This window comes from Dermochelys coriacea, chromosome 17, assembly GCF_009764565.3.
Source record: "Dermochelys coriacea isolate rDerCor1 chromosome 17, rDerCor1.pri.v4, whole genome shotgun sequence".
NCBI classification, from domain to species: Eukaryota; Metazoa; Chordata; order Testudines; family Dermochelyidae; genus Dermochelys; species Dermochelys coriacea.
Genome location: NC_050084.1, coordinates 7,001,530 through 7,021,418, shown reverse-complemented (window position 1 = coordinate 7,021,418; position 19,889 = coordinate 7,001,530). Strand labels below are relative to the sequence as shown.

At 41.7% G+C, this 19,889-nt stretch overlaps 2 protein-coding genes across 4 annotated transcripts in view; one reads left to right on the top strand and one right to left on the bottom strand.

Moving 5' to 3' along the window:
* The window catches only part of ZNHIT3 (zinc finger HIT-type containing 3), a 41,546-nt gene that overhangs the window by 14,436 nt on the left and 7,221 nt on the right, over nucleotides 1–19,889 (bottom strand). The gene's annotated exons all lie outside the window — the stretch shown is intronic.
* Nucleotides 14,614–19,889, top strand: part of CA4 (carbonic anhydrase 4) — a 40,607-nt gene continuing 35,331 nt past the window's right edge. The window contains exon 1 of one of the 3 annotated variants that reach the window (XM_043499693.1): nucleotides 14,614–14,778. In XM_043499693.1, the coding sequence (XP_043355628.1) occupies nucleotides 14,721–14,778 (58 nt within the window). In that variant the 5' untranslated portion in view covers nucleotides 14,614–14,720. The remainder of the gene's footprint in view (nucleotides 14,779–19,889) is intronic. The other 2 variants (XM_043499694.1, XM_038375797.2) reach the window with 2 other exon arrangements.

The following is a 19,889-nucleotide window of genomic DNA, read 5'->3' as shown; positions in this document are numbered from 1 at the left end:
AAATCCCATCATATGTATTTATCTAGTCCTGATACATGTTTGTAGAAGGCAAATGACAAGCATCTGTATTTGTATATATTCATTATGGGATATTCCATGTTGTAATTAATGATTACTTTCTGATCTATTTTTTTAAAAAGCTGTATCAGTTTCAAGAACCAGGTTTAAAGTGCTTCAGCCTAGTTGGAAAAAGGCTGGTGTTGGAACATACATTATAAAAATGCATGTTAGACAGTAGAGGTCACTGTTGTTATAAAGAATGTTCTACAGCTATATACATTGTGAGGGGGGAAAATGAAGAAATTGGGACAGTATCAGAGCTCTCAGAGTACCACAAAAGGGCAAATATTCACTTAATCCTCCCTTAGAAAGTATTTGCCGAGTCTGATGGCTCTCTTTTCTTTTTTTTACATCGTAGCAGCCAATGCAAACAGTAAATCAATATGTGAATTTGCATTGGTACACAAACAGGTACCTTTTTATACCCAAACAGCTGCTTTTGGTCCATAAAATTATATTTTTTTTAATATACAGCCCTCTCTTTTTATCACAAGAAAACCTTCTGGACAGAGACCTGCTGAAATATTTATGCTGTTATTTGGCTGTCCAAAATGAGGACCCACTGGTGCAAATTTTCTGTGAACAAAATAACCAAATTGGGTTATACCAAAAAGTTTATAGAATAGAATAATTACAGAATAATTTTAAATCAGCTGATGATGCACCAAGTCATGAGTCTGCATCATTATTCTATAATCATAGGATGAATTTTTATTCAAAATAAGCATCTATTACAATGAAATGGTAATGTCGCTACACTGTAACTCCAACAGCAGTTTTGGACTTGATGTAGGAATTACTAGCATCGGTGAATTTCTATGGACTGTGTTATATGGGAGATCAGAGACTAGATTATCAAAATTGTCCCTTCTGTCCTTAAAAATCTATGAATCTGTGAATCACATAATAGTTCTGCCAGCATTTTACAACATTCAGCAAACCAGAAACCCAAGGTAAGAAATCCATATGAAAATGCTGGATGGACATGAAAAGGAAACCAAAATAATCCCACTTTATATTAAGGATGCCTTTATAAAGATGATAAAGGCTTAACAGGTATTGTAAGCATGTTACAAATGTAAATAGTATGCACTATAGAGGGTTACAAGAACATCAGCCAAGGTGTTACGAATGGCTATAAGCCAACTATCGATCTGTTTGACTCTACAACAGTTGATCAGCCCTTTATTAAAAAAAATCTATTCATGCTATATTAACCCTTTATAAACATACTCAGTGCAAAGTGTGACCAACAAAAAGTTGTGTGTTAATCCTTGTCTATACACTCTTGTTTGTCCTCTTACTATTTCATCATCCAAGCAGTTGGCATGTTGTTTTGCTGTGTACTCTTTTACTATCTCTGCCATTATCACTACCTCCCTGGCAATACCGCTAGAGGCAGCAGTTCCTGTCAGCATCTAGCTAGATCCACTGCATCCACTGATGTACAAGTCAGACAAAAGGGGAGAATAGTAGGACCAGCTGCAGTAAAATTATTAAGGGTAAATTTTTCAAAAGCACCTAAGTTCAATGGAACTGAGGCTCCAAAGTGAAGCTGACACTTTTGAAAATGTTACCGTAAGTCTCTTGGGAATCTAGTGTTCTGGGGTGAAATATCATGTGAAGTGATAGCCTAATTTAAGAGTAATATCAAACAGAGCATAAATAGCTTCTTTGTGAAAAGCTCAGGGATCTTCTTAATTCTCTAATGGATTTGCCAAATAAAATTTTAAAAATTCATCCAATATTATTAGATTAAAGGAGATATTAGTGAAGTAGTAGAGAGTGCTGATTTATTATGCATTTATGTAGAGGAAGCCAGACTTTTATCTTTTCAGCTTTTTGCAAGAGAGTTTTGAACTTTCAAAAATACATATAAGCTATGCTAGACTGGGGACCACCTATTCTGTCAGAGCTGAACATCTATCATGGGCCTCCCCATGAGCGAACAGTATAACACTGTTGCAAAAAAAGCGATCATCATTCTGGGATGTATTAGCAGGAGTGTTGTAAGCAAGACACGAGAAGTAATTCTTCCGTTCTGCTTGGCGATGATTATGCCTCAACTGGAGTATTGTGTCCAGGAAAGAAGTGGACAAATTGGAGAAAGTCCAGAGAAGAGCAACAAAAATGATTAAAGGTCTAGAAAACATGACCTATGAAGGAAGATTCAAAAAACTGGGTTTGTTTAGTCTGGAGAAGAGAAGACTGAGAGGGGACATAGTAACAGTTTTCAAGTACATAAAAGGTTGTTACAAGGAGAAGGGAGAAAAATTGTTCTTCTTAACCTCTGAGGATAGGACTAGAAGCAATGGCCTTAAAATTGCAGCAAAGACAGTTTAGAAAAACTTCCTAACTGTCAGGGTGGCTAAGCACTGGAATAAATTGCCCAGGGAGGTTGTGGAATCTCCATCATTGGAGACTGTTAAGAGCAGGTTAGACAAACACCTGTCAGGGATGGTCTAGATAATACTTAGTCCTGCCACGAGTGCAGGGGACTGGACTAGATGACCTCTAGAGGTCCCTTCCAGTCCTATGATTACCAGAGCATCTGACAGGTTTCAGAGTAGCAGCCGTGTTAGTCTGTATTCGCAAAAAGAAAAGGAGTACCCGTGGCACCTTAGAGACTAACAAATTTGTTAGTCTCTAAGGTGCCACGGGTACTCCTTTTCTTTTTGCGAATACAGACTAACACGGCTGCTACTCTGAAACCTGTCATTATGCAAGGCACTGAATTTAGCCGTATAGAGTGGAAATCTGTCAACTTCATGAAAAAACTCGCACAGATACAGACAGACATCATCTTCCTCTCCAAATGCAAACAAATGGACATCATACCGAAAGGACTGAAGGTAAAAAATCCATAAATTTGTTAGTCTCTAAGGTGCCACGGGTACTCCTTTTCTCAGAGCATCTGATGATCTTTATTTAGCCTCACAACACCGCTGAGAAGTAAGCAAGTGCTACTGTCCTCATTTTATAGATGAGTAACTAAAGCACAGAAAGACTAAGTGACTTACTTAAGGTCACAGAGGAAGTCTGTAGCACAGCAGGGAATTGAACCTAGGTCACTGAAGTCACAGACTAGTGTCCTAACCATTAGAACATCCTTCCTTTCATCTTTCCTTGGCCAAAAGCTCAACAGGTTCAGATGTGTACCTGGTGTTACCAGAAAGTAACTCATTTATATCTAGCTGTTTCATACCTACTGATGAAAAGTACTATGTAAGAGGTAGGTATTATATTATAGTGTGAAAACAAATGCCAAGTAACAACAATATTTTGCTCTTCTGTATCACCTTTCGCCCCAGGATATCATAGTGCTTTAAAACATTAATTAAGCTTCCTGTTACCTCTGTGGGGCAGGCAAGTATTAGTGTACTCATTTTACCGATAAAGCGAGAGACAGAAAATTGGAGAGGGATTTTTTTTAAATGTCCACTAATATTGGGTGCCCCAGTTCTTGAGTGCCAGTCTGAAACAATTAGGGTCTGATTTCAGACATGCTGATCCCTTGGTATTCAAATGGAGTTGTGGGTTGTCTGCACCTCTGAAAAGTCAGGTCCTAGTTGACCCACACCAAGTCAATTTCCAAACAGGGAGTAGAACCCAGAAGCCGTGACACTCAGCCCCCACCTGATAATTGTTAAACAATGCCATCTTGTATTAGCATTATAAAGGAAAAAATTCTCTTTAGGTCCTTTAGGTTTTCAAGTGAATCATTAGCCTAACTTAAAAATATTAATTAAATTTTTAAAATGGGAAAGAGTTTGCTTATATATTTAATTTCCCAACTTTGTTGTGGCAAGACAAGAAAAAATACAGGTCAGTCCTTTGGATCAGGTCTCTCTCTTGCTAGCTCTCTTCTAAATTTAAGAATTTATTTATATTACAGTAGCACTCAGAGGCCACAGTCAGACTGAATCATCATTGTGCTGGGTGCTGTATAACCCACCAAAAAAAAAAAAAAAGTCAGTCCCAAAAAATTTGCAGTCTAATTCGAAACATGAGACAACAGGTGGGTAATAATCTACAATAGAGGTCATTGGCAGGAGGTGAAAGACCAGGATAGTGGTTCTAGGAACACATGATTACTTGGACTAGCTATGTGCATAATTTGCAGCTTTCAATCTTTTTTTAAAATATGTACATGAAATGAGATTGAATTGATGTCTAACAGGCCACTTGCCCAGCCATCAGTCAACCTGCTGTTTGCTTTGATTTAAATGCCGTATTTTATGTTGCAGGAATATACTATACCATGCAGAAGATAAATGGTGCCAGAAAGATCATCTTGTGACTTTAACCATTCTTACCGTCAGCAAACAGATATAAAGGGATAGGAAATTACTGCCTTTTTATTACTGATAGAATAGAGCTCAGGAATGCTTGCAGGAAGTTTGCAGATAAAAAACAGTCCCAATAAACTATAATTTTTTTAGCTAGACAAATGAGAATGTAAAGTACACGTTTATGGGTGCAAGAGGTCACTTTCCAACATCAAACCCTTTAGCTCCATAGCATCACATGACTTTTAAGCACTACATTCTGGTATACATGAGCTTAGGTGTTAGAATATTGAGCTAACCAGCGCTGAATAATTTAATAATTTAAAGGGAGTCCTTCAGTCTTGGTCTTACATTGAAACATTCACTTTGAAACTGTGACACCCAACCGTGGAAGGCCCAATACTCTCAAAATGCCCAGTGGCACCAAGAGAGACCTTGGACTATAGAGTTTTGAACAGCATGTCACTGGGGTCAAGCTTGCAGGAAGTGTGCAATGGAGCTAAACATGCTCACTTTCCCCCTGAAGACACCCCCTTTTCTCTCTGTGCAGATGGAAGTGCAGGGCACATGCACAACTAGCCTCTCCCACCTCATATGGAAGCACTTCGGGGCAGGGATCATCTCCTACTATGTATCTGTACAGTGTCAAGCATAATGTTATTCGGTCTCAGTTGTGGCCTTTACGTGCTGCTGTAATACAAATAATAAGTGACAGTAATACTATCTGCCAGGATCTGGGTAGAATTGCACCTAAGCAGGCTTCCTGAGAGGGGTCCACTTTATGGGAAAGTCATGCACAGTTTTGTCCATATACATTAGCACAAGGCACGTCAGAATTTGTCCTATGAGGGAATATCATGCATCCTGGGTTTTGTGTTGAAACCAAAAAGCAGTTTGTAAAATATCTAAGACAAATTCTGCAAGTCCTTACTCAGGCAAAACTTCTACTGACATCAACGGGAGACTTGCCTGTCTGAAGACTGCAGAATTTCACTGTGATTTTACATAAATGCGCAAAAACTGTTCCTGAAGTTATACGAGAAGATGCAGCACTGCAATGTGATGAGTAAGACAATACTTTGTGTGTCTGTTGCACCTCACATCACCCAGTGTTATCCCTCCAGTCGTTTATGCTTATTTTACATATAGGGAAAGTGAAGCACTGAGAGGTTAAGTGATTTGCCCAAGGAAACACAGGAAGGCAGTGGTAGGAATAAGAACACAACCCAGGTCTGGCTCACCTTTTTATGCTTGAGCCCCAAGACCTTTCTTGCTATGAAATTCCACAGGCCCAACATACAATAACTATTTTTTCCAACCATCCCCTCATTCTATTAAAAATATGTTTTAACAAACTTTGGACAGCAAATATCCTGTCCCAATTTATGAAAGGCAAAGAGCAGGCTGGGTCTTATTAAGGAAGAACATACCATTCCTGCTTGCCATGACCTCCAGCACGGCTTTGACACAAGAATACACATCTACTCAGCATTTCAATCTAGATCCAGCAGGCCTGCAAAGAAGGAACATTCAGCAAAGGGGGTAGTAAAAACAAGGAGCCTATTTACCCACTTTTTGTTTTAATTAATGTGGATTAAAGCCTTCCTCTTTGGATAGGAAGACAAAAGTCGAGTGTATAATCTCTTTCCAACATTTTTGCTGGGACTCTCAAAACAGAAGGTTTTGTCCCTCCCGCATCCCATCCCACTCCTGAATTTCTATGTCCTAATTTTTCAGTTAACTGAAAATGTTCTAGCCATAAATGTGTGGCCCTCAGAGGAATTTGAATCCAAGATGATCAGGCTTTAATGTCTCAGGTCATTGTTCAGTAGCCAGTTAACAGAACTATATTAGCTACAAGCCACATATGGAGAAGCAACAGAAGGAAGTGAAAACCTTGCACAGCCAAAGTAGCAGATGACCCAAGGCTATACTAATCTAGTTCTCAGATATAACATTTTCTAAATGTGCCTAAGTTACTTAGGAGTTTAAGTTCCCTTTTTAAAGGTGACGTAGGCATGCATGAGCTTGTCTATACATGGAATTATTCCTGATTAACTATACCGATTAACCCAGTGGATTAAGATAAACAGGAATCAAGTACTCTTGTTCCAGAATAGGAGTGTCCACACACAGAGCTAATTGGGGAAAACGCCATGTGTAGAAAAATCCTTCATCTGACTGAAAGCTAGTAGAACTTAGGGCCACATTTAAAATGATATTTAGGCACCTAAAGACACAGATAGGTGAGATTTTCAAAAGCAACTGTGTGAATTAGGTGCCTGATTTCCATTGACTTTCAGTGGGAGTTAGGTGTCTAAATTGTACAAGCAGTTTTGTAATTCCCTCTAGACACCTGTTAGTCATTGTTAGACTAAGGGCCACATTGACAGCCATTTTTGAAAAATGGTACTTAAGCTCCTAGGTCATGTAGGCACTTCTGAAAATTCTACCCTAAGTCTGACTAGATCAAGGGCCCAATCTTGCAAAATTCCCACTGATTTCAATGGGAACCAGTGCAGACCCCAAGTCTTTACTGATCAAACAACTATGTTTCCATTAAGCAACAGGAATTCCCTATTTTAACTGCATATTTCTGTTCTGAAGACTACAAGGTAGGATTGCACAGAGTCAACTGGATTAAGACAAGATTAAAAACTATCATGCGAGTGAAGGTTGAATTTATAGAGCCAAAGACTCCTACTGAAAATCTTCTCCCGGCTCTGCACATCCACTAAAATGGCCTTGGCTGGCCCAGTGAATAAACTCTTTTCACTTTTTGATCTCCTGGACATGGACAGCCTTAAAAGAAAAAAAAATTTCTGGAATATTACATTTTGCAATTATCATACTCGATAAATAATAGTAATGATTATAACTGACAAGAATCACACTTATACTTCATCAAGAATTTTCCAAAAATAGATTTAGAGATCAAAAGAAGGAAAACTTAAAATTTATCTATCTACTCTAGGTACTTGTATGACTCCCATTACTGCTATACCAGAGCATCTCAAAATCTTGCACACAGCTTTCACATATCCTCATGGCACCCCTGTAAGGGAAGGAAGGACTATTCTTCCCATTTTTGAGATAGGGAACTGAGGCACAGAGAGACTAAATCTCAAACTTTTAAAGGTATTTAGGCATGGTACAGCCTGTACAATTCACTCAGGTGCAGGACTGTAATTTTTAACCTGCGTAGAATTTATGAGGTTGTCTAAAAAGAGAAAGACATTGATGTATACAGCACTGAAAAAGGGAACTTGCATGTCATGCAATGAAGTCCCCTACCTATAATTAAACTCTAAAGAAGACAATGCTTCCTGTATTTGCAGTCATAAACCCATCTGTCTCAACATTCCTGCTTTTTGCAACTTGTGTCTGAACCAAAATACCCACGTTCAGACTAGAAGTATGTTTGGCACAAGGGACTGGTCTTGCAATAGAAGCAGTGTAACAAATCCATGTACTGTAAAAGGCCAACACAATGCCTAGATAAACCACCTGCATATGCCTGAGAGCTAGGAGTAGAAGCCTTGTCCTTTAGTTTAAAAAAAAAACAAAACAGGCCTCTAACACTTGAGCTAAAGGAGAAGTTTTCTGTTACAGCTCCCTCATTATCTATGAGACGGAAACATCACACACATAGTCATGCCGTAGACCAGAAAGACTACATGGAAGTGGGTACAGAATGACAATAGTTGATGGTAAAGACTTACTGGAGCACAAAATGCAGCATATAGTTCTCAGATAGAACACAAAACAGATATTAAGCAGGTACCACAAGAACTGAGCCAAAAGGCTTAAGAAGCCCTGCAAATCTCTCTGGATGCCCCACCTACAATGATCTGTTATTGGAATAAGCTCCCCCACGCCACAGTGAAAAGGGCTCTGCTGTTAATGTTCATCACCCGTTCAAATCTGGCAGAGGCTCGTAGTGAATCAAACTGGTTCAGTGGTTAACGGGTCTTAGTTCTGTTCTTGGAGAAGGTATGTCCGTAGTGCAAAAGCAAGCTCCAAAACTGGCACATCTGTTGGCCATCTAAGATTGCGAGGACAGGGTTAAGGTGCAGCCATGGGGCTGTGTGGCTTTTTACTGCCACCACCTATGCTGTACCCATGTCTGTAGACAGAGGACTTCAGTCTCTAGGGAAGTCAATTTGGCACATTCCACCAGCACTAAAAATTCACTTCCCTTAAAAAATAAATGATCGGACAAACAACCCCCCGACCCCAAGTTCATGAGCAAATTTGGAAATATCTTGTTTCAAACCAGCCAGGGGACACTCTACCAGCATCACCTTTCAGCAAATTAATGCACTGTCTGGAGGGAACTGTTTGCCAGCCTTCCTCACCCCAGATCAAGCACTGTGGCTGCAACAGCACGGCAGAGCAGACTTGCTGGGAAGGATCAGAGCTAACTCAATGGAGAGAGAAGATGCCTTGGGAGCCTGGATCTCTCCAGGTTTTCCTGCACCTACTGGTAGGGATATTCCAGCTTTCCCAGCCAGTAGGCAGAAAACCTTCACACAGTGTAATTAGGAGCAACCTCACACATTCTCTCACTCTTGAGGGCGGGTTTCCCAACTGGAGACTCCCTGGTTGATCAAGGGTTAATCTCCCAGCATTCTTAGTCCCTCTAAATGCCCCCCGCCTCCCCAGATGGACTCATGTCACTCTCCTGCTCTCTGATCTCCATCCGAAGTGAGACAGGTGCTGACCAAAGCAGGTGGCTGACTGGAGGCAATACGCTGAGCACGGTGCCTGCTGCCCGCTACTCTGCCTCTGTTCCATCTGGTGTCCCCCCCCAACCCAGCCATGGTACTCTAATCCAAAGGATCCTGCTTTAATCCTCCCTTGGCTGCTTTCCTCAGATATCCAAGGGGCCTCCAGCCATTCATCTGGAGAGGATGCAAACTGCTTTTACTTCCTGGCTCCAGCCGAAACAGACTGGCTTAGTCGTACGCAAACAGTCCTCAGGAACATTACAAAAAGCATCACAGCAATTCTTGCAACACATGCTTGGAAGCATTGTGGGGAGTGGCTGGTGAAGGTCAGATCTCTTGGAGGCCAGGATCCCCAGAAGTCTTTGCTGCTGAGTGCCAAGCATGATGGCACACCTTTTAGGATGCTTGCTGATTAGGTTACCAGGCAATACAGGGTTTACCCTGACTTGTAGTGGTTCACAAGAGTGTGGAAGGGCTAGTCTTAAAATGTTTTCTGAGGCCAGGGTTTGGGGTAAGGAGAATCTCTGCAGAGAGAGACCATAAAGTGTGGGGGGATCCCACTGTTCTGAATGTCCCCAGTTCTTAGCCCACCCATGGCCAAGGAAACCACTGCAAAATATTCTGTGGAGGAACAGCTATGGAAGGGGATGAATGGCCTTGGGGTTAAAGGTCAGGAGACCTGGATTCATTTTCCAACTCAGCCACAGACTTCTTGTGTGACACTGGATAAGACTGAGTCTCTCTATGCCTAAATTCCCCCATCACAATACTTCATTTCTCCTGCCCTCCACCTATCTTCTCTATTTAGACTGTAAGCTCTATGGGACAGGGACTATATGTATGTACAGCACCTAGCACAAAATGGGGCCTCTAAGAGTACATCTACACTGCAGCTAGGAGCAAGGGTCCCAGCCCAGGTAGACAGACTCGTGCTTGCTCAGCTGGAGCTAGCACACTAAGGGTATGTCTACATTACAAAATTAGGTTGAATTTATAGAAGTCGGTTTTTTAGAAATCGTTTTTATATAGTCTATTGTGTGTGTCCCCCACAAAAAATGCTCTAAGTGCATTAACTCAGTGGAGTGCTTCCACAGTACCGAGGCTAGCGTCGGCTTCCGGAGTGTTGCACTGTGGGTAGCCCGCAGTCTCTGCTGCCCATTGGAATTCTGGGTTGAGATCCCAATGCCAGACACCAGGTTAGAAGAGCACAGGAGGGCACGGTGCACATCAGAAAAGCTTTGAAAACCAGTTTGATGACTGGCCAGGCTACGGTGTGAAAGTTCTGTTTGTTTCTCCTTGATGAAACCCCCCGCCCCTTGGTTCACTCTACTTCCCTGTAAGCTAACCACCCTCCCCTCCTCCCTTTGATCACCACTTGCAGAGGCAATAAAGTCATTGTTGCTTCACATTCATGCATTCTTTATTAATTCATCACACAAATAGGGGGATAACTTCCAAGGTAGCCCGGGAGGGAGGTTGGTGGAGGAGGGAAGGACAAGGCCACACAGCACTTGAAAAGTTTAAAACTTTAAAACTTCTTGAATGCCAGCCTTCTGTTGCTTGGGCAATCCTCTGGGGTGGAGTGGCTGGGTGGCTGAAGGCCCCCCACTACGTTCTTGGGAGTCTGGGTGAGGAGGCTAAGGAAATTGGGGAGGAGGGTGGTTGGTTACACAGGGGCTGTAGCGGCGGTCTGTGCTCCTGCTGCCTTTCCTGCAGCTCAACCATACGCTGGAGCGTATTAGTTTGATCCTCAGCATTGAATCCTGCCTCCTCTCATCACGCTGCCGCCACCTTTCAGCTTCAGCCCTCTCTTCAGCCCGCCACTTACTCTCCTCAGCCCGCCACGTCTCCTCCTGGTCATTTTGAGCTTTCCTGCACTCTGACATTGTCTGCCTCCATGCATTCGTCTGTGCTCTCTCAGTGTGGGAGGACAGCATGAGCTCAGAGAACATTTCATCGCGAGTGCATTTTTTTCGCCTTCTAATCTTCACTAGCCTCTGGGAAGGAGAAGATCCTGTGATCCTTGAAACACATGCAGCTGGTGGAGAAAAAAAAGGGACAGTGGTATTTAAAAAGACACATTTTATAGAACAATGGGTACACTCTTTCACGGTAAACCTTGCTGTTAACATTACATACATAGCACATGTGCTTTTGTTACAAGGTCGCATTTTGCCTCCCCTTTCCCTGTGGCTAACAGCGGGGAACTTTTCTGTTCAGCCATAGGTAAACAGCCCAGCAGGAACGGGCACCTCTGAATGTCCCCTTAAGAAAAGCACCCTATTTCAACCAGGTGACCATGAATGATATCACTCTTCTGAGGATAACACAGAGAGATAAAGAACGGATGTTGTTTGAACGCCAGCAGACATACACTGCAATGCTTTGTTCTACAATGATTCCCGACTACATTCTACTGGCCTGGCGTGGTAAAGTGACCTACCATGGTGGATGGAATAAGGCTTCCCTCCCCAGAAACCTTTTGCAAAGGCTTTGGGAGTACATCCAGGAGAGCCACAAATGCCAGGGCAAATTAATCATTAAACATGCTGGCTTTTAAACCATGTATAGTATTTTAAAAGGTACACTCATCAGAGGTCCCTTTTCTGCCTGGCAGATCCAGGAGACAGCCTTGGGTGAGTTCGGGGGGTACTGGCTCCAGGTCCAGGGTGAGAAACAGTTCCTGGCTGTTGGGAAAACTGGTTTCTCCGCTTGCTTGCTGTGAGCTATCTACAACCTAATCATCATCATCTTCCTCGTCCCCAAAACCCGATTCCGTGTTGCCTCCATCTCCATTGAAGGAATCAAACAACATGGCTGGGGTAGTGGTGGCTGAACCCCCTAAAATGGCATGCAGCTCATCATAGAAGCGGCATGTTTGGGGCTCTGACCCAATGCAGCCGTTTGCCTCTCTGGTTTTCTGGTAGGCTTGCCTCAGTTCCTTAAGTTCCACGCGGCACTGCTTCGGGTCCCTGTTATGGCCTCTGTCCTTCATGCCCTGGGAGATTTTCACAAATGTTTTGGCATTTCAAAAACTGGAACGTAGTTCTGATAGCCCAGATTCCTCTCCCCATACAGCGATCAGATCCCGTACCTCCCGTTCGGTCCATGCTGGAGCTCTTTTGTGATACTGGGACTCCATCATGGTCACCTCTGCTGATGAGCTCTGAACTCACCTGCAGCTTGCCATGCTGGCCAAACAGAAAATTTAAAATTTAAAAGTGCGCGGGTCTTTTCCTGTCTACCTGGCCAGTGCATCTGAGTTGAGAGTGCTGTCCAGAGCGGTCACAATGGAGCACTCTGGGATAGCTCATGGAGGCCAATACCATCTAATTGTGTCCACAGTACCCCAAATTCAACCCAGCAAGGCCGATTTCAGCGCTAATCCCCTTGTCAGGGGTGGAGTAAGGAAATCAATTTTAAGAGCCCTTTAAGTCGAAAAAAGGGCTTTGTCATGTGGACAGGTGCAGGGTTAAATCGATATAACGCTGCTAAATCGACTAACTCCTAGTGTAGACCAGGGCTAAAAGCCCACCCGATCTCCTGGGTCTGAACCTGGGGGGCTAGCTTGTCTCTCCACCAGAGCCATGAAGTCCACACTGTTATTGTTAGCAGCGCTAGCTCAAGCTGATCTAGTGTGAGCCCATCTACCTGTGTTGGGAAGCTCACTCCCTGCTGCAGGGTATACATTCCCTAAGCACTACTGTAATGTAAATTAAATAATAACGAGAGGATGAACATGGGTATACAGGAGAAAAAAAAAAGTCCGATTTAAAGGCCAAAGTTTCTCAACCTCTGATTCTTTGGTCCTACATAAGGATGATGTATATGAAGAGTGGAATTTAGCTCTTGGCTTTCAGGAAGAGCAACCAGAACAGTGTGAGGAAATTGTTCTGGAAGAGCCACCACCCTCTTCCCCACCAAAGACCTTATTTCTGCACCTAGCACAACTGAAAAGAGCTCAAACAAACTTTGGTGCACAACCTTCGAGGCCTCCGCTCGACACTGACCCATTCCCTCCCTCCCTCCAACGCCCCCATCTCTGACTACGTGCTTAGCTTGGAAAACTCCACAGAGGCTGCCAAATTAGGAAGTTCTAAACTCCAACAACCCCCTACCCCAACCCCTTTGTTATTGTCACTGCAGTAACAATTCAGCTCAGCACCAGGTGCTGGATTCATTATTGTCCATTCATGTTTCTAAATCTACCTAATCCAGGATGGAAAAATAGCAACCCTTCATTGTTACAACTTTATTTATAGTCATCATCTCTTGGGGGAAAAACAAAGGCCAGTGCATTACAGATCAGCTGGGAGATATTAAATTGTTATTATTGGCCCCAAACCTTATTCAGGAAAGACACCAACTGAAAGCAAAGGGAGATCTGCCCAAGTACAGACTAAGAAGAGTCTGCAGGATCTGGCCCATTATTATTGTTTACTATGTACCTGCACACAGAGGATCCCTGCACCAGGGGCTTCCAGTGTAAAGGCTCCATTCATACGAGGTGATGCTGGGGCAAGTAATTGCACCGGGAGGTGCATGGGGAGAAATTATTGCAGACCTTTACTGGATAATCCTTACCTTTACCTTCAAACCAGCTCAGTTCTGATGGATGGCACTTTAAGAGTCAGAGCCCCGGCATACTCATCTCCAGCTGCTCCCTATAATTCTGTTTGATGGAGCAAGCAGCAGGCAGACAACTCCGACTCTTCTCCTTCTATCCAAGCCAGGATGTACAGTGCACTAACATGGCCACAGGAAGGATCTTCTCTCCTTTACCCCTTTATTTTCATGCATGGCTGGGTCATAATCTGGCCCTAACTCAGATGCATACAATACAGTTTGAACAGATACACTGTATGAAAGGAAATGTCGCTTGCTAGTAGACTTGTTCATCACACCTCTACTGGCAGAGCATAAAGCCTGTCTGTGAATCAGGCACCTGGAATCAGGGCACTCCAATATTACAGGGATGAGGCAGTATAAGAACCTGCATCGCATGGCACAGCACAGCAATCAGAAGAGTTGCGTCACTTTTTTATAGTTAAAAAAAGGAGCATTGAATGAAAAAGTTTCGCTCTCATTTAACTGTACCAAGTTAAAACTATACACATACATAAAGCCATATGGCACTTGATAAAACATTGACTGTAATTGCACAAAAAGATCATGTTTTTTCAGTCTCTAACCCTGCTACAAGTCTGAGTAGCTTCTTGTTTTTATAAAGCACTGACCATAATGAACATACTCTCACTTAATCTGAAGGTCATGTGCACTGTCAGAGAAGCTGCTATTTTTCAGTGGATAGAAATGAAACACTAAACTAATAGGCTACAAGATATTTGCCCAGTCAATAACATATCTGTCATTTAGCCCCAGACACTTATTTAGTGCTGGAAAATCTCACCCCTTCTACAATTCCAGTTTTGGGAGAAATTAATAAATTAAATCAAATCAGATCAGGAGTAGGGTATACCTGGAGAAATTAGAAAGGGGAGGAGTTCACCTTCCTGACTACAGCTATCAGGACTGACCACGACTACTTACTCCTGTATAAAAACTCCCAGAGCAGAAATATGATCACATACTAATTGATTCTAGCCTCCTCACTGATCTTATCTAGAATAGGGGATAGATAATGGAATTGCTTTTCCTTGTTCTGCTCTCTCTGCACATTGCCAAGACAGCAACAGAAGGTAAGAAGACCATGCTGTTCTTCCCACCACTGGGTATCAAGGTTACTCATATTTGATTATTTGAATTTTGAATACCACTGAATTCTGTTCAAAATCTTTAATCCGTCTATATGATAAATCTGAGGTATTTGTTTGTTTCTCTCTCAGATCATTAATGGGTTGGTATCACAAGTGGATTTATTCTGACTGTTTTGTTTTATTTTACCTTTATGGTTATAGTATTTTTTCACCCCAAGAAAATCCATCAGGTTTTACTTTACCTCTATATGTAATTATAAATGTCAAAGATTCAGTAAAAATGTACTTTGCCTGTATACTATGCTGATTTAAATGGCATACAACTATAGAAAGCCTAATTATTTTATTTTTTCTTCTAATAATGCTATGGTCTCTTTAGAGATGTAATAAAATGTAAGAAATGAAAGAATTCAGGTTCTTTGTCTGATGCTACTTTAGCCTGATAGAGCCATATATTTGTTTAAAAATTAACAGACATTTATAGTTCTCTTTCTTTCTTTCATTAAATTTTACTATCCACTGATGATGACTGTGTTAATACCAGATAATGATCTATAATCAGCACTGCAAAAATTTCAGATGGCTTTTGTACGCTTATATTGGATCAGGAATGCCATACTATTCAATAATATCCTTTCCCATGTAAATATCAAAGTTAAAAATAAACACAATAGTCGTTAGGTAGCGATGAAGTCTCTGAGAGTTTTTGTCCTAAAAAGGAGCAGGCTGCATCATTAAGAAAAAAGATTCAATATTATCAGATGCATCTAATGTATTGCTGCACTGTGACTGAGAGTTTGTGAAAGGGATACATCTTTCAACAAGATAACCCATCTCAAGATCCACTGGCAAAAGTAGTTGAAAGCAGCAAATGTTGAACACGATGAGGACAGTGTCAAAACCTGAATAGAACGATACTGAAATGGAGGAGTTTAACCCCAGTGAGGGTTTTTTTAATTCTCCAAATCAACAATCCAGTAATTTACCTTTTCCATATCCATCCTTTAAGAATGACATTGCAGTACAGTTGCAGCTGCTTAATCTGACCGGTGTAGCTCTTCTGTCACTTAAGGCTTCCAATAACCTCCTTCCTATAAACCTCCCCATCTACATCTAGTAGAGATACACATGCACAACAAGTCTCTGCTTTTCAAAGTATTCAGCAACTAATATTTCTCCCACTTGGTTCAAAGTCCACAGCTACTAACACACCTCTCTCCGACTGCACTCTTGGTGGGCTGTTTTTATAAAAGAGGTTTGTGCTTTTAAATAAGAGACAATCTATAACAGTTTGCTGTATTCACAAAACAGAGCTTAAGTTACTAGGGCTCTTTTTATACTTTTAGGGGGTCTCCCTAAACATGAGTGATCAGAGCTGGATTAAAAGCAGGTTTGATGGGACCATAGCTTGGGGACCTCAAGTTGTAGGAAGCCTTGACGTTTGGTAAGAGAATAACAACATCACCACCCCCACGCTCTTTTCATGCATATATCTTTAAGTGCTTTATAGATTAGGTACACTAAGTATTATTATCCCCATTTTATCAATGGGAAAACTGAGGCACAGAACTGAAGCAACTTTTCCTAGGTCAACCAGAAGCCAGGAGCAGATCCAAGAATAAAACCCAGAAGTCCTAACTCTCCGGCAAACATCCTAACCTGGACCATATTGTCTCTCAGTATGGTAACATCTCATGGAACATCAGAAATAATTTAATGATGTTAATCAGCTCCTACATATCTATCATTATTCCATCATCAACAGTAGCATAATGTGCCCCCAAAGCATCCCATTTCAGTGCCTCCTGGGGATCACTGGTAGGGGCAAGACTGAACATGACAGATCCGTGAGAGATCTGGGCAGCTCCAACAGAGACATTCAAAACCTTTTGAGAGAGGATTGTTTAAAACCATCTGTAGTACCATCACCATTGTTAGCACATTATAGTCCAGATGTTATGTAACAGGGATACACCTGCCAAAGTGGGAATAGGGAAATAATTTCTCCCCAGGGCATATTAGCAGAGATCTTGGAGTGTTTTCACATTCCCCTTGAGCACTGAACAGGAATCAACCATTTACAGATTTACCACCCCAAACTATTAGTTTCTGGAACTTCAAAGGATACACATATGGCAGACCTTGTTCCTCTCATTTTCTATACTTCTATCTTATGTATTTTTGATTCTCATGGAGGTAAAACTTTGTAACATACATTGGCACTGATGGGGTCTGCATGAAATTCTAGCCTTATGTCTCTCTGGGACCATGCAAAGGCAAAATATGTGCTGTTCATAGCAATGCAATGCAGAGTTGCAAGGACAAAAAATAAAACAGAACAGAACAAATAAAGGCAGAAGAATTCTTTAACTTTTTCCATTTCCATTTACTGGGGCAAGAACTCTTTGCAGAGATACATTAATATTTCAGACCCAGCTCCGAGATGGCAGAACCATGACGCTGTCACCTTAAGATTTAATCTAAAACTAAGGAGAGTGAGAGGTACACGAAAAGAACACAAAGACAGGGTAGCACTGGAGAACCAAGGAGGAAAGAAATCGCTGATAGCCCCTCCCTGCCTATCCCCCCCATCTAACGCAAGATTAAATATCACTAACAAGTTATCAAAAACATGATCTTCTCCCAGTAGTTACCTTGGCCATTACAACTGTCAAGGTTCCTTCCCCACTCTGAACTCTAGGGTACGGATATGGGGATCTGCATAAAAAACCCCCTCAGCTTATTTTTACCAGCTTAGGTTAAAACTTCCCCAAGGTTCAAACTATTTTACCTTTTGCCCTTGGACTTCATTGCTGCCACCACCAAGCGTCTAACAGGGAAAGAGCCTGCTTGGATATGTCTTCCCCCCTTCCCCAAAAAAATGCTTCCAAACCCTACACCCCCTTTCCTGGGGAAGGCTTGATAAAAATCCTCACCAATTTGCATAGGTGAACACAGACCCAAACCCTTGGATCTTAAGAACAATGAAAAAGCAATCAGGTTCTTAAAAGAAGAATTTTAATTGAGGAAAAAGTAAAAGAATCACCTCTGTAAAATCAGGATGGTAAATACCTTACAGGGTAATCAGATTCAAAACAAAGAATTTCTCTAGGCAAAACCTTAAGTTACAAAAAGACACAAAAACAGGAATATACATTCCATTCAGCACAGCTTATTTTATCAGCCATTTAAACAAAACAGAATCTAATGCATATCTAACTAGGTTACTTACTAAGTTCTAAGACTCCATTCCTTTTCTGTTCTTGGCAAAAGCAACACACAGACAGAGAGACCCTTTGTTTCACCCCGCCACCTCCAGCTTTGAAAGTATCTTGTCTCCTCATTGGTCATTTTGGTCAGGTGCCAGCAAGTTTATCCTAGCTTCTTAACCCTTTACAGGTGAAAGGGTTTTTCCTCTGGCCAGGAGGGATTATAAAGGTGTTTACCTTTTCCTTTATATTTATGACAACAACACAGGCAGACTTTTGATCTTAAGTTTATATCCTTAAGCAGGATACTTTCTTTGGTGCTTTCTTTTCTTTCTGCCTTGTAAGCATTCAGTGAGTGGCTGCCAGCACACTCACAAAGCCTTATTGAGTTGGCCTGTGACCATTCATACATAGCTACAGCGTGACAAACTCTCTTACTCAACAGACCCACTGTAAGCATGAAGGAAGGAAATCCCACGTGCTGCAGGTTACTGAGTATGTGCCAAGAACTGGAGACGCTCAGCCCAATATTTTACTGTCCTCACTATTCTTCTCCTGGCCCTGTAAGCCTGAAATGCAGGCTTCAGTCATCATGGGAATTGATAGCCCCACAATCCATGCTGTGACAGTGAGAATATTTAACATTTATATAGTGCTTTACAGAATCGAAGTCCTATAAAAATATTAACACATCACCCCTCTCATTAAACATCAATCCTGCAACTAATCATTAAACTAATAGGAGCGGTTAGGAGGGAGTAATAAATTTAGGACATATTTATTCATCTCCTTAGGATTATGGTAAGGTTGGAGGCTATGGAAATGCAGCAACTTCAGTCTAATTCACTCCTTAATACTAAAAGTCCAACGAAAGATAAAACAAAGCAGTACAGGCATTATAGTGCTTCCTACTATGGAGACAGAGACCTAGACTGTTTGTTCTTACTTAGTCACTTCCATTTTTATGAGACAACCCAACTGTGGCAGTCCAGAAGACAACACTATGTGCTACGTGGTGTATCTGAAGCTGTCCCCACTTGCAGCCATTACCAGGTGTACCACGTATTCAGGCACAATATGGCCTTTTAAATGAATATACTTTCAGTGTACTGAATTACAGTATTACAGAATTAAAATGTAACAGGCTATGGCTGGTTAGAAGCCCCAATTGCTCTTTAATTAAGGAGTGTTTTGTGTGTTCTTACTGGTAGTATGGCAGGAAGCCTCTTCAGAGGTGTCTGAAAGGGTATTATAGTCTTGTCTGAAACAACCTTGAACTGTTTTAATCCTTTACAAGCCACAGACCCTCTAGCCAGACAGGCCCTCTAGGCTTCCTTACATATGGCAGAGAAGGAAGAAAACGTAGCTTCTTATAAGTCCACTGTATATCCCTCTTTGGCAGTCTTCTTGTAAAAGGATTTCAAAGCAGTATGGTCAACAGCACATGGATACCAAGCACATAATCTTCCAGATACCCCAGTCCCCATCAAACTTCAGGAGTGAATTCAGAGTCTAGTTCTGCAAAGCCTCCTGCAAGCCCCATTGTTTAAGGGGTTGTCCACACATGGAGTTATTCATGAACAACTCCATGTGCAGATGCTCTTATTCTGGAATCAGAGTACCTTGTTCCTGTTTATCTTATTAATCAACTCATTAATTAAGCAAGCTAAACAGGAATAAGGTACTCTGATTCCAGAAAGAATATCCACACATGGAGTTATTCTGGAATAGCTATTGTGCTTTAAATTCACACTGTACCTTAATCTGAATTACTTTTCAAATGTAGACAAGCACTCAAAAGATTACACAGGATCAGTTCCTTAGCCTCCCTCACAGTATGAAACAAGTTGCTGCCATACCAGCAGCTCCGGAACCTTTACATCT